The 17,141-nt window shown below is 59.0% G+C and overlaps 1 protein-coding gene across 2 annotated transcripts; it reads left to right on the top strand.

Annotated features, from left to right (window-relative positions):
* Nucleotides 1-13,853: 13,853 nt before the first annotated feature.
* Nucleotides 13,854-16,469, top strand: SLC51A (solute carrier family 51 member A). Of its 2 annotated transcripts, none has more exons than XM_010116239.2 (9): nucleotides 13,854-13,975; nucleotides 14,168-14,262; nucleotides 14,574-14,728; nucleotides 14,844-14,917; nucleotides 14,999-15,157; nucleotides 15,290-15,401; nucleotides 15,521-15,667; nucleotides 15,870-15,975; nucleotides 16,094-16,469. In XM_010116239.2, the coding sequence occupies exons 1-9, from the start codon at nucleotides 13,941-13,943 to the stop codon at nucleotides 16,228-16,230; spliced, it is 1,020 nt and encodes a 339-aa protein (XP_010114541.2). In that variant the 5' UTR covers nucleotides 13,854-13,940; the 3' UTR covers nucleotides 16,231-16,469. The 2 variants fall into 2 exon arrangements, with proteins under 2 accessions (XP_010114541.2, XP_086611191.1); XM_086755065.1 differs by having other exon boundaries at nucleotides 14,168-14,266; nucleotides 15,327-15,401.
* The last annotated feature ends 672 nt before the right edge of the window (nucleotides 16,470-17,141 follow it).

The raw sequence follows: 17,141 nt of genomic DNA, 5'->3' as shown, positions 1-17,141 counted from the left end.
AGGCTGTGTCGATCATTGGGACATCGGGTGGTGAGAAATCACGCATTGTTCATTTTGTATATTTTAATATCCTTACATTTTGTTATTACTGTCATTTTCCTTTGCTATTTTAGTAAACTGTCTTCATCTCAGCCCACGAGTTTTCCTTCCTTCCTAATTTTCTCCCCAGTCCCACTGGGGAGGGGGAGCGAAAAACTGTGTGGTGACGAGGGCTAAACCACCACAGTGAGGAAGCCGCCTTCATTTTAAATTGCTTTCGGGTGCCCTCGGGCCAGCGGAGGAGTAGCTCTGGAGGAGCCGCTAGCAGAGCGGGGTTTGACTGAGTGGGTGCGAGTTCCAGCTCCCCTCACGGGAAGGGCTGGAATTGGGGCAGCCGCCTGTTGCGTAGGGAGGTGAGTTTAACACCTCTCCATGGGATGGGTATGCTTTCACCGCAGTACACAGCGGCCAAAAGAAGGAGCCAGTCACAGATTCATCATTCCCACCCTCTCAGCATTTTGAGGGAAGAGGGCAGGAAAAATATTTTCGTCCCTGGGTGGTGCAGAGCAGACACGGGACTTGCTGTGGCTTGGGAAGTGCTCAGCATGTTTAGGTCGCAGCAAGTCATGCGTGCTCAGGGCTGCCTTTTTAGATCTCGACGAGCAGAGGCGCCCAGCCTGCCTTTCCTTCATGTTGTGCTACCTGAGATTGCTCTTTTATTTGTGCGATGAAAAGTGTGGCAGGCCTTTAGGACGGCCAGCCCCAGTAACGCATGAACAGAAGAAGCACGGACAGCCCATATCAGGCCACGGGCTGCTTGTGGCCCGCAGAGCAGTTTCTGTGGCCACTCAGGCCACAGAATGCAGGATGCAGGCGAATGCATCCATGTTGGCGACCACGGGATTGCTCCAACTCTGAATTAACCGGTCCTCACCCCAGCCCTCTCCCTGTCAGGGACAGTGACTCTGTGCGGCGGTGGAAGGTCCTCGGTGTGCAGAGCTCGGTCTCTAAAAGCCAGTGGGTGCAGAGCGGTGCAGTTCCCTGTTTTGTTTCGAAGGAACTTGAAGGAGAAGTAGAACATATTGGTCGTTTGACAAAATTATGTTCTAGCACGCATTTTCTTTCAGTATGATTCATAAAGCAATGGGTAAGGAGGCAGCTCAGTGAGTTTGGGGTGAAAGTGGTAAATAATATACTGGGGGGGTATTTAGGGTACCTGTAAGCCACCTGTGACCTTGGCAAGTCTATCTCGGGTTGAGGTGTGCGACTTGGCCAGGCACCAGCTGGGGCTGTGAAGGGAGCTCTCTGCCACAGCTTCCTGAGGACTCCCAGGGCTGTGATATTTCCTCTGCTGCCTTTCAGCTGATGGCTAATCTCACAAAGACCCAGCTGCATGGACCCCACAGAACATCTCACCCTCCTCGAGCACCTCCTGATGTTTGTTGTCTCCAGAATTGCCCATGGTCATGACTGGGCCCTGGCTGCGGCCGCAGCCTCCTCTGCCCTGTCCGTCTGCGCTCCAGCAGGAGTCGAGGGCCCTGCTTCCAACCTCGATCCTTCAGCTCAGGGCATCCCTCAAAGGTGTGCTGGGATTGGGGAATGCGTCAAGGTTTGGGTGTGCGCGTGTTCTGCAGTGCTGTGTTCCTTTGTCCCTTGGTCATTAAAGAAATAAATTGGTAGGCCTCAAATCCTCTCCCGGGAAAGGAGGACAGGAGCAGAGAGTTCGTAGTTTGGCAGAACACATGATTGCAAAGCGGATTATGTTTTCTGAAAAGCAATACATTCCTGTGCTGTTGAAGTGGGGATTAACTACATCTGAAAGTCGATGCGGCTGCCTGTAAAGCCTTCTGTAACGCGGCTGCCAGGCAAGACGTGCTGGCGGACCCACCAGCTCCATTTGCAGAAGAAGGTTTGAGCCAGGCTCCAGTGCTGAGGCTCTCCAGCTCCTTCCGTCACTGGGTGAGGTGATGCCGGTCGTAGAGAACAGGATGCACTGCTGTCACTCGGCGCGTGGCTGCCCTGGGGGACACGCTGCTGCCGGGTGCCTCAGTGGGAGCAGAAGGTGTGAGAGGGTCCAGAAAGGGATTAAATCAGTCCCACTGTCTGGATCCTCTGTTTCTCAGTGCAATGATCTGGATGCAGCCTGCTGCTCACGGAAGTATAACCTGGGGAAAACAGCTCCAGCCCTGCCCTGTTTGTTTGTTCCTCCTCAGCTCCCCTCTCTGAGCCTTCACCCTCTGCCAGTGCCGGTACTCGTGCGTGCTGGTCAGGTGCTCCATGCCAGGCACAGGTCTGCGATCAGGGCTGCTGAGCAGAGCAGCATTTCTGCACGGAGGTCCCACCGGAGGAGGGACACTTGCAGCAGAGCTCAGACTTGGGAGATTCCCGGGAGCGATGCCGAAGTACAAGCCAGGAAAGGGACAGTCTGATTTATTTCTCCAGGTCTCTGTCTGCTGCGCCTCCGTTCCAGCTAGCAGAGGAGGAGCTGTGTGCCCCACTGTGCCAGCCCTGACCTGCCCTGACAGATACTCGCTGCAGGTGTTTTCTGTTCCCTCTCACAATGTGTTTGACCATATGCTGAGCAGTTCCCCATTTTTATGCTTGCTGGGAAGAAGAGAAGAAAGCTGACGTTCTCGAAACTCAGATATTTTTGCACCATAGCCAGCATTGGCAGTGAAATATCCTAAAAGGAGGGTTCTTCCAATGCAACCTGGCACCTGAGAGCAGTACCCCTTTACTTTGCGCTGGGAGTCGGAGTTGGCTGGCTGCTGGCCGTCACTGGCTGGTGCCACCTCCCTTGGGCCTGGCACCTGCGTTGTTCACAAAACGGTGCCTGTGTGCTGCGGGTGCTCAGGTTGGCCAGCTCAGCCGAAAATTTTCGCTTGTCCTGACACCTTGCTTTAGCCTAGCTCCAGGACGTTCCTCCTTATTGTGGCTTGGCCCTGGTATTTTGGGAGATGTTTGCCCCTGTTTCCTCTGAACTCCTGAGGGGCTTGTGAGCCCCCTGACTCGGACTCAGATGACTCTATGTTCCTTTGTGCAATACCCCATGATGTGACAGTGACCCTCCTGCGGGATTAATGCTGAAACATGAGACCGAAATGAGGGAAGGAAAATACCATTTCACTTCAGTTTTGCAGGACAGCTGACCCTCGTGTGACCAGCTGTCCTAACCCCATTTTGGGAAGGCAGTTAAAAAGCAGAGGGAAAACAAGAGCCACAGAGATAAACAGGCTGGAAAGGATGTCCTGTGCTTTGTGAGCAGCTTATCAAAAACAATATTGGGAGGTGAGCACTTTTATAAGAAATATTGGGACTAACATGGCTCTCCAATCTGGAAGGGATGGGAAAGGCAAGAAGCAAGCGCTGGAGCGTGGCTTTAGCGTTGCTTTCTGCTTGACAGTTACATCTTTTGGCAAGATGCTGCCTTGCACCAGGTGCAGCCGAGAGGGAGAGCGGCAGCGCGAGGACAAATCCTTGGTGTGCGCGGGGCTGATACCGCTCCTGCCAACAGACAAAGTGCCCAGAAAGCTGGGGATGGTGGAGATCTAGCAGGAGCTGTTGTTGACCTGGAGCCTTTAGTGGCGCGAGGTCAGCCTGGCAAAGCTCCCGCTATCTCGACGGCCGCACAGGGGACTGTGCCGCTTGTCCTTGCTCTGATAGCAACTCTGCCCGGTGAGCCTGGCTTTTTTTTATCTGGCGGTCAGGGAGGCTGTCGCTGCGGCAGGGGGGCTGCGGGGCTTGGGGCCTCGGACAAGTGTACAAACAAGCTCAGGATGTGAGCACAATAGCCAGGGACGGGCCTTTGAAAAGCAGGGGGACGCAGCGCGGCCGCCCTGGGAGACATCAAAGGTCCGTCTCGCTCTGCACCACCGAAAAAGCCCGTGTGTTTGATGGCTGCCCATGGTCCCAGCCCCGGCATCGTGTCGGCACAAGGGGCAGAGGGTTTGAGCGGTGGGAAGTGGAAAGGGAAAAGATGGCAGTGGGAAGAGGACCCACGCAGGAGCTGGGACAGCCCTGGGAGTCTCTGCCTCCAGATCACGGGTTTCTCACGAGTTCATGGGTCCCGCTTTATTCTGGCCCTCGCTGATCTGTATCTGGAGCACAGCACACAGCCCCTCTCTTTCCTCCTCCAGTGCACCTCCAAGCAGGCGTTTCAGGTAATTTTTGTGAAGTGTGCAATTTCACAAGCACTTTTCTTGAATCAGCAATTGCCACAGCTGGGGGCTGTTGGGGTTTTTCCCTTCCAGACTTGGTGGTTTGAATCCTAGAAAGCCAGGGATGCCATCTGCAGTTTGTGGTGTTTGGACTGAGAAGAGAAAGAAAGTGGCTGTTACCCGACAGCCTTGGAAAGGCGAGCTGTAAGCGGTGTCTGGATGGAGACATGAAAGGACACAGAGATACGACGAGAGGGGTCTGCCTGCCCTACGGGGTCCTGCAGTACCTGCTGTACCTCTCTAGCAGAATCAGTCCTGCAACAGTTCCTCTCTCCTCACTCCTCTGCTCCCAAAAGGGCCTGGAAAACCCGGGAAAGTTTGTGCTCCTGATTTGCCCTGTGAAGCATGCACATGCTGCTGCCTTTGGATAAAGGACAGCCCGAGCCTGCCGGGTGGAAGCCACCCTCTGCGATAAGGGCACATGTTGGATCAGGAGATTAGGCCTGTCCACTGCTTTGTGTTTTTATAAAGCACATTTATTTGCAAAAGAGCAGCCTGAAGGACAAAGAAAAAATAAAACCAACATAAAGAAGCAGCCAGCACCCTGTGCAGCGTGACAGGCTCTGCAGGGAAGAAGTGTCCCCGGGAGGGCTGGGTGATGGATCTGCTCTTGGGAAAGGGTTGGATCCTGCAGGCGCTGGCCCTGGGCGCCCAGGAGCAGCAGGCTGAGCCCCTGCCTCTGCTGCGGGTTGTTGATTGCAGGGCTCTCCTGGCCTCTGTGGCTTTTCTGCTTTTGAAGCCATTGTCAGGGTAATTAAACGCTCCCAGGCAGGTGCCGGAGCCTCTTACAACCCCAGATTTGGCTTTGTCTTGTCTGCCTGCTGGAAATGCCTTGTTTTAGGGCGGATTAATCTCTCCCGGCAATATCTGGGGGCTTTAATTGGGGTGGGATTAGCACAGCTGAGCAGGGAGAGCGGGGAGCTTTCTCCCAAGCTGCTAATTGCCCCTCATCTGCCCTGGCAGCGGCCGTGGCACCTGCCCGTGCTGCCTTCGCGTCAGCTTCGTGCCACGGGACCCCAGGCGACGTCACGGGCCTTGCGGGTTTATTTACAGAGCTAGATGCGGTGCTCGATGCTCAAACCGGGGGAGCTTGGTGCAGCTCCGGCGGCCGGAGGGCTGAGGGGTGTTTTTTTTTGCCTGGCGCTGCCTTGGGGGGCTCACACTTTTTCCTTGGGCTGTCGTAGGGTCCCGGGGACAGAGCCGAAACCCGCGGGCTGCAGTTTGCAGCCAGCCCTTGGCCCCAGGCCGAGGCGGGCGGCAGGCAGGGTTGATTTAAAAGCAAGCGCGGGTATCGTTTTCCCTGGGGCACATCAAACAGGTCAGCACCTCAAGGGCAAATCTCCCAGGAGGTGTGTGCCTGGAGAAGGGCTCTCGCTCTTCCAGCTCGTGGAAACAAGAGGTAAGCAGCCCCGTGCCTCTACCAAATCACTGACCTTCCTATTCCCGCTCGTCTGCCCTGTGACAGCCTCCCGCCCCGGGCAGGCACCGTCCCCCCATGTCCCCTTCCAAGGGACACGGCGCTGAAGGCAAATGTCCATGGTGGGCTCTGGGGAGGCACAACCTTGCCCGTCCCCCTCTCTTTCGGCAGGTGTCCTTTGGGATGCACACATGGCAGGGCCAGGCTCCTGCTGGGTGGGAAAAGCTGACTTCATCTTGGAGGAAAAATAAATGTCAGTTTGTATTTTCGTCTCAATGTGGCTTGTACAAAATCTTTCCTGCAGCTAAAAAAACTGTCTGGTCAAGCCAATGGAAACAACCTCTCCCGTTCCTTTCCCCGCTTCCCCAGTGAAGAGCAAGCTGGTATTTCTTCTTACCTCCTGACTTTTAGTCATTCTTGGCCCATACAGGAGCGGCGGGCAGGGACCGTTCCCAGCACCAGCCTCTGCTTTAGCTCTGCTCGGCGCAGTCTGTCCGCAGGAACTGCCCGGGGGCTGCTGAGCCCGCTGTGCCCCTGCAGGCACCCATCCCCGCGCCCTCCTCAGCCGGGTGCCGTTGTGGGTTTTGTGAGGTGCAATTACCGCACTCTGGAGAAAGCACCTTTCTTTGCCTCTGCATGTCCCAGCAGCTTTTATGACTTCCTCCAGATGTGAAACTGGAGGTTTTATTTATTACCCTGTGATGCAAAAGGGGGAAAGGGGCGCACAATGACATGCACCTCTCCAGAGAAACTCGTGCTGCCCCAGCCCTCCCTCTCCTCCTCCTCCTCGCCATTGGAGCCTGGAGGTGAAATGCCTGTCCCTTTGCTTTATCCCTCAGCAGGGACTTGGGAGAAGAAGTGAGACCCAGCAGGGAGGCTTGGCCAGGGCTGAGCCTTGCTTTGGTGTCAGAGAGCACGAGCTGGTGATGCTGGGACCATGCCTTGGCCCCCCGCATCCTGTAGGGTGCCATAGGGTGCCATGCTCGCAAGTGCGGACACCAGCCACGTGGACAAAACCATGTGCACCCACACATCCACGTCTGCAAGTATGGGTGCACACATGTGTATGTCCACACGTACGCCCCTATCCACACACACACACGATGCTGGCGCCCACGTGTGCACCCACACCTCTCTGGGCATGTCCAACCCCTCCCTCCCCTCTGCCTGCTTGCCTGCTAAAGCAAGTGTGAGCGGGCAACGGGCTGGGAGCGCTTGCCCGGTGCCTGGGTATGGATCTGGCACCGGTGGAGGAGAAGGGAGGGGAAGGGAGATATTTTCCTTGGTTCCCACTGAGCTGCACTTGGGATGCTTTCCACCTCCTGCCTGTGATGGGAGGCAGCATCGCTCGAGGACAGCCTCGGCTTGCTGAAAAAGGGGGGGCTGAAGGCTTACCCTCGGTGAGCAGGACTGCTCCCCACCATTGACCCATGGCTGTTGTGGGTATCCCTTGGGGTGGCCGAGAGCGGCGGGTGGGTGTTGTGGAGCTGGGAGGGCTCGGGGCCATCAGGGGAGCGGCACTGCCCTTCCACAAACACCCCGCGTCCCTGCTGGCTCTCTGGGAAAATATTTGTCGGTCTGAGGCAGGGTTTTTTAAAAGCCTCAGCATTTTCACCTGTGAAGTTCTTGCAGGAGGGAGACGGGTATGAAAATAAAACTCTCAACCAAAGCAAATGCCTGCAGCCCACGCTGTGTGTGTTTTTACCTCATCATTCTCAAAAAGCAAGCATCAGCAGTGACGTGCAATATTTTAGGTGGCCACAGCAGAAAAAAGCCCCTCTGTTTTTCAAACAAGGTGCCTTTTCATTTGGAGGTTTGTGGCGGCTCTAAGATACTGGCGGCATTTCATTCGGACGCTCGCTGGAAACGCAGACGTTGCTTTAACGGTAGCAAAGCATCCGAAGCCTCAGAGCGAGGAGGAAGCGACACCTGAGGGTGTTGCCTGTGGTATTTCCGCAGGATCCCCCCGGCCGGGTTGGGAACCGCCAGCCGTTTGTTTGTCTCCTTTGAAGGAGACAAAGCCCCCGCCATGCTGAGCCCCGTGGCTCGGTTGCTTCCGCTCTGGCTGAGCGCGGCACCGTCGGACACGGGGCTGCTGGGAGGAAAAGCAAACAGAGAAGAGGCCAAAAGGGCTGGGTAGAAGATGGAGGTGTTACTGGATGCTCCATCTCCAAGGCTGTGTTCAAAAGCGAGGAGAAGGCTGGAGTCACCAAAGCCACTCTGATGGCCTCAGTCCGAGCGGGAGAAGAGTTTCATCCAGCCTGTGCTGGGCTTCTTCCCGCTCACACTGGGCTCCTCTTCCTCTCATGCCAGAGACAAGCCCCACCATCCTCCTCCTCTCTTCCAGCTGGGAGACAGACCCTTGGAGTGGGAGTAACGGGATGCTGGGCGTTGTGAAGCGCAGCACCTGGGGTCCCTTGGGTAGGAGAAGCAGGGCCAGACCCCCGTGAGCACTGGTTTGGAAGCGTGATTGAGGCCACGGCTCGGGCAATAAGCAGCCTGTAGGAATGAGCTGTTTCTCTCTTGGGGGCATGCCTGTCCCAGCCCACCGCCATATAAATACACTGCATGAGATCCTATGTAGTGTGTACAGTCATACATATATATATATGTGTGTGTTTGTGTACACATGCATGGCTTTTCCAGGAATATATGTATATATTATATGTATTCTATGGTTTTTTTTATATAGAGAGTTTTGGGAGGAGGCGTTTTGCTGACACGAACTGCAGGGCTGGCCCACCAAGGGCACACGAGTGAGTTCCCAGAGGGGTGACCCCTCCGTAACACCCACAGTTGTGCCAACGTCCCACTTCTCTCCCCTGCCTGGCCCCACAGCAGGGCAGCCCGTTCAGGTTGGCAGCATCCAAGGTGGCACCCAAACCTGCCTGGGGATGGGGGCAGGAGGGTCCCTGGGGGTGTCACCAGGGCTGTGCCCCAGGGTGGGCAGTGTTTCTGAGAGCCGGGGCTGGTGGGGAGCGGGGCGTGGGAGGGATTTCGCCCACACACCCTCTGCACCACTTCTGCCTCCTGAGAGGGCGAGGGAGGGCATGGTAAGACATCCGGGGCTGGCTTTTCCACGAAGTGGCGTGCTGCTCTGGTTAGCAAAAATCACCAGTTCTCCCTTGCACTTGCAGCTGGGGGGGAGGGACGGGTGACGCAGCCCTCACTGGGGGTGACACTCTCAGCATACTGCACGCCTCCGGTCTCTCTCCGTCATCGCTGCCCCACAGCCACCCCACTGGCGTGTCCCATCGCCCACGGGCAGGCAGGGGGCTCGGGGCTGTGGAGGGGGCTCGCCTGGTGTGGCCGGTGGGAATGATCCTTATCCCCTCGTGCTGGAAGAAGGGGGACTTTCCCTGCCCAGGAGGGCAGGCTGAGGCCAGCAGGACTCCTGTCCCACTGAACCCCTCCGAGGCCAGCATTTCTCCCAGTGACCTTGAGGCCGTGGCTGGAGGAAGCCAGTTGGCTCTGTCCCTATTTGAAATGCCAGCTCGGTCTACAAATAACGCCTGGCATGGGTCTTTGCCATCGAAGTGGTGAGAGCCTGAGCCCTCTCTGCCTTCCTGCCGCAGGGCTCTTGCCCCATTTTACGTGCAGGGAAACTGAGGCACGGCGGAGTCCTTGGCCCTGCCTCGCAGCGAGCCCATGATGCAGCCCTGTGGGGCACTGGGACGTGTTTTCCAGTGGCGGAGGGACTTCTCGCTGGGAAGGGAAGGATTTGAGGGGGCTACCGCTCTGCCAGGAGGTCCACACCTTGTGCCACCCCAGATGCGCTCTCCAGGGAGCCAGGGAGCCTTCCCCTGCCCAGAGAAGGGGACCCGCAGGGACCTGCTGTCCCACAACCCTGCAGTAGCCCCCCTGCCCTCCTTGCTTGCGGCTCCCTCCCGGCCCTATCTCCCAGGGATGGTGGCTCCCGCCCCACCAGCTGCCTCCCGGGGCAATCGGTGGGGAGCACACGGGCCTTATCGGTGGGCCAGCTGCGGGCAGGGCTCCCCACCATCCCTATCGGTGGGGCGGCTCCAGACCTGGGGCCGAGGGGACCCAGCCCCATCCCTGCTGCCCTGGGGCCAGGGCTGGGGGGCATTGCCACGGCCCCATGTTGACCGTTGCAGGGGGATGCTCGAGGGGGCCAGAACCCCTCTCCAGCCTGGTGGCAGCAAGCATTGAGCTGCTGGATTTGCAGGGGTCCAGCCGAGGCCGTCGCACTGGGTGGTTGTGGCCATGCATGTGAAGGTGGATGGTGGCAGCAGCCTCGCGTGACCATCAGCAGGATCTGGCCCCCTCCATCCACTTTCACCAAATTCTCAGCAGTGGTTTCCTCACTGGAGCGATGCTTGCGAGGACTGGGGGTGGTCCAGACAGAGCCAGCACCCTGGGAAAGGCTTTCCTGTCCCTTTCACAAGTCTGGTTGACCTCCACATTTTATTTATTTCTCTTGAGTCGTGCCCACCCTCCTGCTTCCAGCAGCTTGGCAGGGTGCTGCCGGGACACCGGTGGGATGGGGACGCTGCCTCTCCCCAAAAACCATGGGGTAGGGGGTACCAGGTCCATCTGTTGTCCTGCAGAGCATGGGCATCCCTACTACGAGGTGCCCATGGAGTGTGGTTTCCCTCAGAGGTGGGTGCCAGGCATCCCCCTGTGCCACCGTGTCCCATTGCTTTCGGGGTGCTGGTCCTACTTGGTGCGGGGACTGGGCAGAGCGAGGGATGTCCCTTGGGAGAGGGAGCATCCTGGTTGCTCTGTCCTGCTGAGCAGGGTCCATCCCTCTGCGTCCTGGAACAGCTGTGACCATGGACCACCAAAAGCTCGAGGTGAAGATCTTTATTGTCCAGCTGAACCACAGCCTGAGCCGAGTGTGAGGTTCTCACTCCTCAGTGTCCCCACCATCCACCGCAGCCCCAGGCTCTGGGTGGGAGAGGAGAGTGTGGGGAGGAACGCATTTTGGCCTCCTACCAGCTCCTACCAGGGCTTTGAGTGTGGATTTTCCTTCCCCATCATGTCCTGGCCATGGGGAAGATGGTGATGGTTGGCTGGGAGCCTGCTGTGTCTGCCAGGGTCAGATCACAGAGATGAGGGGAAAACTGTCTAAAAACCTGTGCAAATATTTGCATTTCAAGCAAGTATTGGGGAAAGCAGCACACACAAAGCAGCAGCGTGGGCGATGCAGGCACGCCGAGAGGGTCTGCTTGGCTTTTCTTTTTTTTTGGACAGGATTTCAATGGTCAAACAGTTTTGTTTAAAATAAAAAAGCTTACCAAGCAAATGGGGAGATCTGCCAGCTCTGCCACTGGCGCCTCCGCCAGCTCCTCAGGGCAGAGCAGCCACTCCGATGCCAAGGGGGCTGTGAACCTTCAGATCACCCCTGCCCTGGGCCAGTGGGGACGTGGCTCCCAGCTCCATTTTCCTTTTCTGCTGAAGGGGTTTTTGCAGGAAAGGAGTTCCTCGTTCCTGGTGCTGCTCTGCCCTGGAGCATCCCAGGGGTCTGGGGCTGAGGTCCAGCTGGTGGGGCTTGGTCAGAGCCTTGTGTGACCCCCGCCCGGTCCTGTCCATGCCAGGAGATGCTCACCTGCCGTTGGCTCCTGCCCATCCTGATGGCTTTTGGTTGTGGTAGCAACCTGTGTGAAGAAGGGTGACTGGAGGAGAAGGGCAGTCATAGATCCTGGTGGCTCCAGGACTGCTCATCCCAAGTGTGGATAAGGGCTGAAATAAGGGGAGAAGTTGGGGAGGGGGAGGCCTGGGCTGCCCCATCCTGCTGCATTTCAGCTCTTCACACCCATCTCTGCTGGCTCCCCGGGCGGGTCGGAGCAAGCAAGTCGCAGGCATGTCCTGGCCTGCCAGCACAGGGATGGCTCAGGGCCATGGGCTGCAGGGGCGAGAGCCCTCTGTGTCCCTGGTGGGCAGCTCTGGGACAGGTGACACCCAGCCCCACAGCAGTCCACACAGTCCACGCAGGGTGGGCTTGGGCACAGCGAGGAGGCTGGGGGCTCGGTGCAGGTAGAGGTGGGTCAGTGCTGCTGGGCGTCACTGGTGCATCTGGCACCAAGAGGGGATGGGGGGGGGGGGGGGGGCGGTGCATGCAATGATGGAGCCCCCCGTGCATGCGTGTGCATGCATGGTGGGACTAACTCATGCAGAGCATCAACATGTGGGGCTGACCCTCTGCTCTGGGCTTGGGGTCCAGCCACGTCCTGCATCCCCCTCCTGGGGTGGAGGGATGCTCCAAGCCCCGCAGCTGTACCTGGCACCTCGGGGTGCGCTGTGCTTGGGGGACGCAGGGGACCCAGGGCTCAATCAGGCTCGGGTAGACAGTAGTGAGGAGGATCAGCATGGTGCTGGAGCCATGAGTCAGGGACAAAGAGACGCAGGTGTGCTGGGCAAGGGGACCAGTGTGCGCCCTCATGCAGTGGGCACCCGTGGGTGGTGCTGGCCCCAGGGCTATGTGCAGGCAGGGGAACAGGCTCCTGCACGTGACAGCCCAGGCAGCGCAGCACGTGTGTGTGCGTGCTGGGGCAGGGCTCTGCCTCCACAGGCCGAGGATACGTGCAGATCATCCCCCGGGTGATGGACCACAGGAGGATGAGCACCAGGTGGGTGAGGCAGGACCGCCGTGACGTAGCCCGTGATGACCGTCACGAAGAGGCAGCTGCAGCAGATGTCATAGGGCCCCATAGGTTCCCTGCACCCCATGGGGCCAGGAGCATCCAGGGCTGTGGCCACCCTCTGCACAGTGCTGCACACAGGGGATGCATCTGCATGTGTCTGAGTGTGCAAGGGACGCGCAAGGGGCGTGGGGGGCCCCCTCTCCAGGGCTACCCCCCCACAGAGCAGCCCCTGCTTCCCCGTCACCCTACCTAGCTGGAGGAGCCCTGGGCTGACTGTGCTGAGCAGGACCAAGCTGATGAGAAGCAGGAGGAAGAGGACAGTAGTGCAGCTGAGGACCAGCAGCGCGACGTGCAGAGCCAGCCGGCCACACCTGCGGCGTGTGGGACAGGGAGGATGGGGCTGGGGCCGGGGCCAGGCCCTAGGGGTGCTGTGGGAGAGGCAGAGAGTGGGGAGAGAACCTTGGGGTGCTCAGCCCCAGAGGCTGCTGGAGCTGAGGGATGAGGGGGAAGATGACGCAGATCCAGGCTGTTTGAGCTGATGCCTGGCTCTAACGTCTCAGGCACCTCACATCCCCGGGATGGGGCTTGGCCCGTGGCTACGGGGTGACTTACTGGAAGAAGACCAGTGAGCTCAGGTAGATGAGAGCGCTGAAATGAAGGGGGATGAGAAGCTCCATGGTGGGCTGGGCAGCTGCAGGGCCCCAGCCTCACAGGACGGATGGCATCCCACTCGCACAGCAGCTGCGGCACAAATCCACTCATTCCATTCCTTGGGAACCACAGCATCTCCCTCCTCCCCCATCCCACTCCCATGGCAACTGCAGCATCCTGCTCCCACGGCAGGGTGCTGGGGGACCCTTTTGCCACTCTGGCTTCAGCAGGAGCCCACTGCTAGATGGGCAAAGAGTAGGGGCTTGAAAGTCCCTGGGGACCCAGTACAAACCAGTGCTCTTTTTCCTTGTGGTGCTGGGAGAACACCAGGAGCCGTGGGCGCTGCTGGGACCCATGAGGATGCTGAGAGCCATCTAGGGCAAGGACACACTGGTCCCCACGCCTAACTGCTCCCCGCTCGGTGTGCCCCCTCCAGCGCTCCGTCCTGGGCTCTGTTTCTGTCCCAACAAGCCGGGGCGCTGAGCGTTGGGCCGCTCCTGCCCTCTAGTGTCGTGGGAGCCGCTCTCAGCAGTGCTCAGCCCCGGGCTGCTAGGAGCTGAGCCCTTGCAAACTCCTCACATGGCCTGCAGAGCCATGCAGGACCTGGCAGGCTTCCCATGGCCGCACAGCATCACCTCCACCCGACCACCGCTGCAGGGGGGACACGAGGATGCATCCTGGACCCTGCATGGCACCCTGGGGACCCCCAGCCCCACAACCCCCTCTCCGGGCTGGCTGAGGGGGCGCGTAGGCAGCACCACCCAAGTGCAGGTGCCCTGCTCCCCAGGCTTTGGGGATGCGCAGGCGCCCCGGCACAGATGATAACCGCCTTCCCGGCACCCTGGGTCGATAACCGGGTGGCCGAGGCACTCAGTGGGGCCGGGAAGGCGTGGGGGCACGCCAATGGGCGCCCGCAGCAGCGGGAGAGGGAGGGAGCACCGTAGGCTGGTTAAACTGGAACAATCCCTGCCCTGGGGACTCTGACCCCACAGGGCGGCGAGGGGAACCGAGGCAGACAGCGCTGAGCAGCCCTGCAGCCGCTGGGACGGAGCTGTGGAGGAGCAGAGCGGGATGGACCCCACCATGGAGCTGGCAGAAGACCCCAGGTGGGTTCTGGGGACCCTCATGCTGCTTTGCAGCCAGGCAAACCCAACTTTTTGGAGCAGGATTTGGGGTTATTTGATCTGTAAAAGAAGGGAGATGCTTAGGGGTGAGGCGAGTCAGCCAGGAGACCATACGGGGCTGGGTGTCTCCGTATCCCTGCCAGCCCTGAGCAGCACTCCCCTTCTTCTCTGCAGGTTCCCCCTCCCGTTGGTGGAGATGCTGATGAGGAACTTCAGCGTGCCGGCAGCCTGCTTCTCCCTGCCACCCACCTCCCGGCAGCTGCTGCAGCGTAGGTGGGGGACGGGGTGGGGTGGACCCTTGCCACTGGCAGGAGCAGGACAGGGATGGAGAAGGGAGGGTGGCTGCAGTGGGTGCAGGCAGGGAGCAGCCTGCAGGGATGGAGGTGGTCCAGGGAGGGCCAGCACAGGGGCAAGTGACATGGGACACAGGAACAGCAGCTCTGGCATGGCCAGACATGCTGAGAATGCAGCAAGGGGCTTCCCAAACCTGCGGAGTGGGGGGTCAGGTGGCAGCATCCTGGTGTGGTGGCCCAGGGGGGGACAAGAGGTGACAGAGCTGGCTTCTTACTCTCTCTGGCAGAGCTGGACACGGCCCAACTCAGCATCATGGGCTTCGCCACCATCATGACTCTGGTGTCGATTGCCATCTTTGTGGAAGAGGCATTATATCTCACCCGCAAGATCCGCTGCCCCATCAAGAGGAAGACCCTCTGCTGGAGCAGCTCGGCCCCCACAGTGAGCTGGGGTGTGGGGTGGTGGGGAGTATCACCCCAGGGGGCCAGGGCCACCCAAGGGGTGCTAGCCCATAGGAGCGGGGAGCAGCAGTGTGCCAAGCTCACGTGTCTCCCAGGTTGTGTCTGTGGTCAGCTGCTTCGGGCTGTGGATCCCACGCTCCATGATGGTGGTGGAGATGGCCACCACGGCGTGAGTATCACCTGCCCTGGGGCAGGGGCACCAGGGAGCCCACAGGGCCTGACCTGCCTTCCTCCTCCTCCTCCCCCCCAGGTACTTTGCTGTCTGCTTCTACCTGCTGATGCTGATTATGGTGGAGGGCTTTGGGGGGAAGGAGGCACTGCTCAGCGCCCTGAAGGACGTGCCCATGGTGGTCAGCACCGGGCCCTGCTGCTGCTGCTGCCCCTGCCTGCCACGAATCACCATGAGCAAGTGAGGAAGAGCTGGGGTCACCCCCTGTCCCTGGGAGGACTTTCAGCCCCTGCTTCTGCTGGGGTGGAAGAAAAGTCCTTGGGCAGGGGCTCGGGGACCTCAGAGCACTACTGGTCTCTCTTGATGTGCCAGGAGAAAGCTTCAACTGCTGATGTTGGGGACTTTCCAGTACGCCTTCTGCAGGGTGGTTGCCGTCTTCCTGGGGCTGGTCCTGGCCACCGATGGGAACTACAACCCTGCTGACGTGAGTGCCAGGGCACAGGGATGGGCAGAGTGACGTCCCAGATGGGGAGCCACCACCAACCCTTGCCTTGCCCAGCAGCTTTGTCAGCTCAGGTACGTTTTCTGTGTGTCCCCCTCCAGATCTCGGCGGAGAGCGTGGCCCTCTGGATCAACACTTTGGTCGGTGTCTCCACCCTCTTTGGGCTGTGGGCTCTGGGCATCCTCTTCCGGCAGGCTCAGCTGCACCTGACCGAGCAGAACATCAAGGCCAAGTTCTTCTGCTTCCAGGTGAGTCCCCGTCCTGCCTGGCTCCCCACCACGTGAGGGGCTCCTCTGGCACGAATGGGATGAAGCAGCATGAAGGGAGATGGCAGGGCAGGAGCCACCGGTGGGCGAGAGCCAGGTCTGGCTGTGGGAGAGCAGGGAAGGCGAAGGGCAGGAGCCTGGCAGCGGCATGGCCTTCACCACCCTCCGGTGTTGGTGGTTGCAGGTCTTCCTCCTTCTGACGGCACTGCAGCCCGCCATCTTCAGCATCCTGGCCAACAATGGCAACATCGCCTGCTCACCACCCTTCTCCTCCAAGGCCAGGTCGCAGCGTAAGTTGGGACATGGGCCAGGGACGTCCCATGCTCCCGGCCGAGCCCCTGTATCGCACTCGTGGGGAATGGGTATGATGGATGAAGGTGACTTCAAATGATCCTTCTTCTCTTCCAGAGATGAACATGCAGCTGTTGATCCCGCAAACCTTCATTTTGGCAGTGGTGACACGGATGTACTACCGCAAGGAGGATGACAAGCCGGGCTACCAGCCCGTCAGCTTCGCTCCCGCAGGCACTGAGGTCAAAGCGTGAGCAGGAGCGAGCAATTAGGGTGCCAAGGGGCAGAGTGAGGTGAGGAGCTGGTCTCCCTGTACAGCCACCTCCTCCTCCTCCGGCCCTGGGGAGCTGCTGACAGCAGAGGGGGAAAGGGCTTCTCCGCATGGGGTGAAAGCGTCTGAAACTTGAAAGGCACAAGCCAAAGGGATCTGTGAAGCTGCCTCCAGCCCAGAGGGCTCTTGTCTGGCACTAAATAAATATAAATTTGTACCCGAGTCTTGCACTGGTGACTGGGCTCAGAGCTTCTCCTGCCCAGGCTGAGTGGGAGATGACTCCACACAGGAGGAGGAAGACGGAGCCCAGACCAGCAGAGTCATGGCATGGGGCTGTCACGGGGTGCCCAACACCCAGCCATGACACTGACCTCTGGGTGCTGCTGGCCAGGGTCTGATGGCCAAGGCAATACCAGGGCAGCTGTGTTTTCTTTGGAGACCTCTGGATGGGTCTGGCCTGTCCTTGGGGCACGTCCTCCACAGCAGTGGCTGCTCCTGAGATAACAGTGGAAGCATCTGCACCTGCCAGCCTGGAGCCAGGCACAGGAAGGAGTTTTGAAGCACCTTCGTAACACAGGCAGTTAGTTAATGCTGCCTTGACCAGCCTTGCCCAGGATCTGCTCTGGTACCAGTATCTGCTCTATGCCTACTACAGAGGTGGGGATGGACATCAGGGGTGATGATGACTTGTAGAAACCACTGGGTAATCTTTTGACCCCCAATCTTCTTGCTCAAACCACTGCTAAGACGGCAGGTGAGGAGACCATGACAGGAGCTGGCTGTGCTAGGATGGCAGAAGGGATCTGACACACACTGAGTAAAATGACTTTGCATTTATTTGGCCAAACATAAAAGCCAAAAATCCAACTCCAGAACAAGACACAGTGTGCACAC

This window comes from Chlamydotis macqueenii, chromosome 9 (genome assembly GCF_036417535.1).
Source record: "Chlamydotis macqueenii isolate bChlMac1 chromosome 9, bChlMac1.mat, whole genome shotgun sequence".
NCBI lineage: Eukaryota > Metazoa > Chordata > Aves > Otidiformes > Otididae > Chlamydotis > Chlamydotis macqueenii.
This window is presented reverse-complemented; position numbering and strand designations above follow the sequence as displayed.

Excerpts from the sequence above, each read along its gene's own strand:
- SLC51A (XM_010116239.2), top strand. The coding sequence starts at position 13,941 with ATGGACCCCACCATGGAGCTGGCAGAAGACCCCAG. Across the intron at positions 15,158-15,289 it reads CCACGAATCACCATGAGCAA|GAGAAAGCTTCAACTGCTGA; the intron begins GTGAGGAAGAGC and ends TTGATGTGCCAG. Across the intron at positions 15,976-16,093 it reads CTCCAAGGCCAGGTCGCAGC|AGATGAACATGCAGCTGTTG; the intron begins GTAAGTTGGGAC and ends CTTCTCTTCCAG.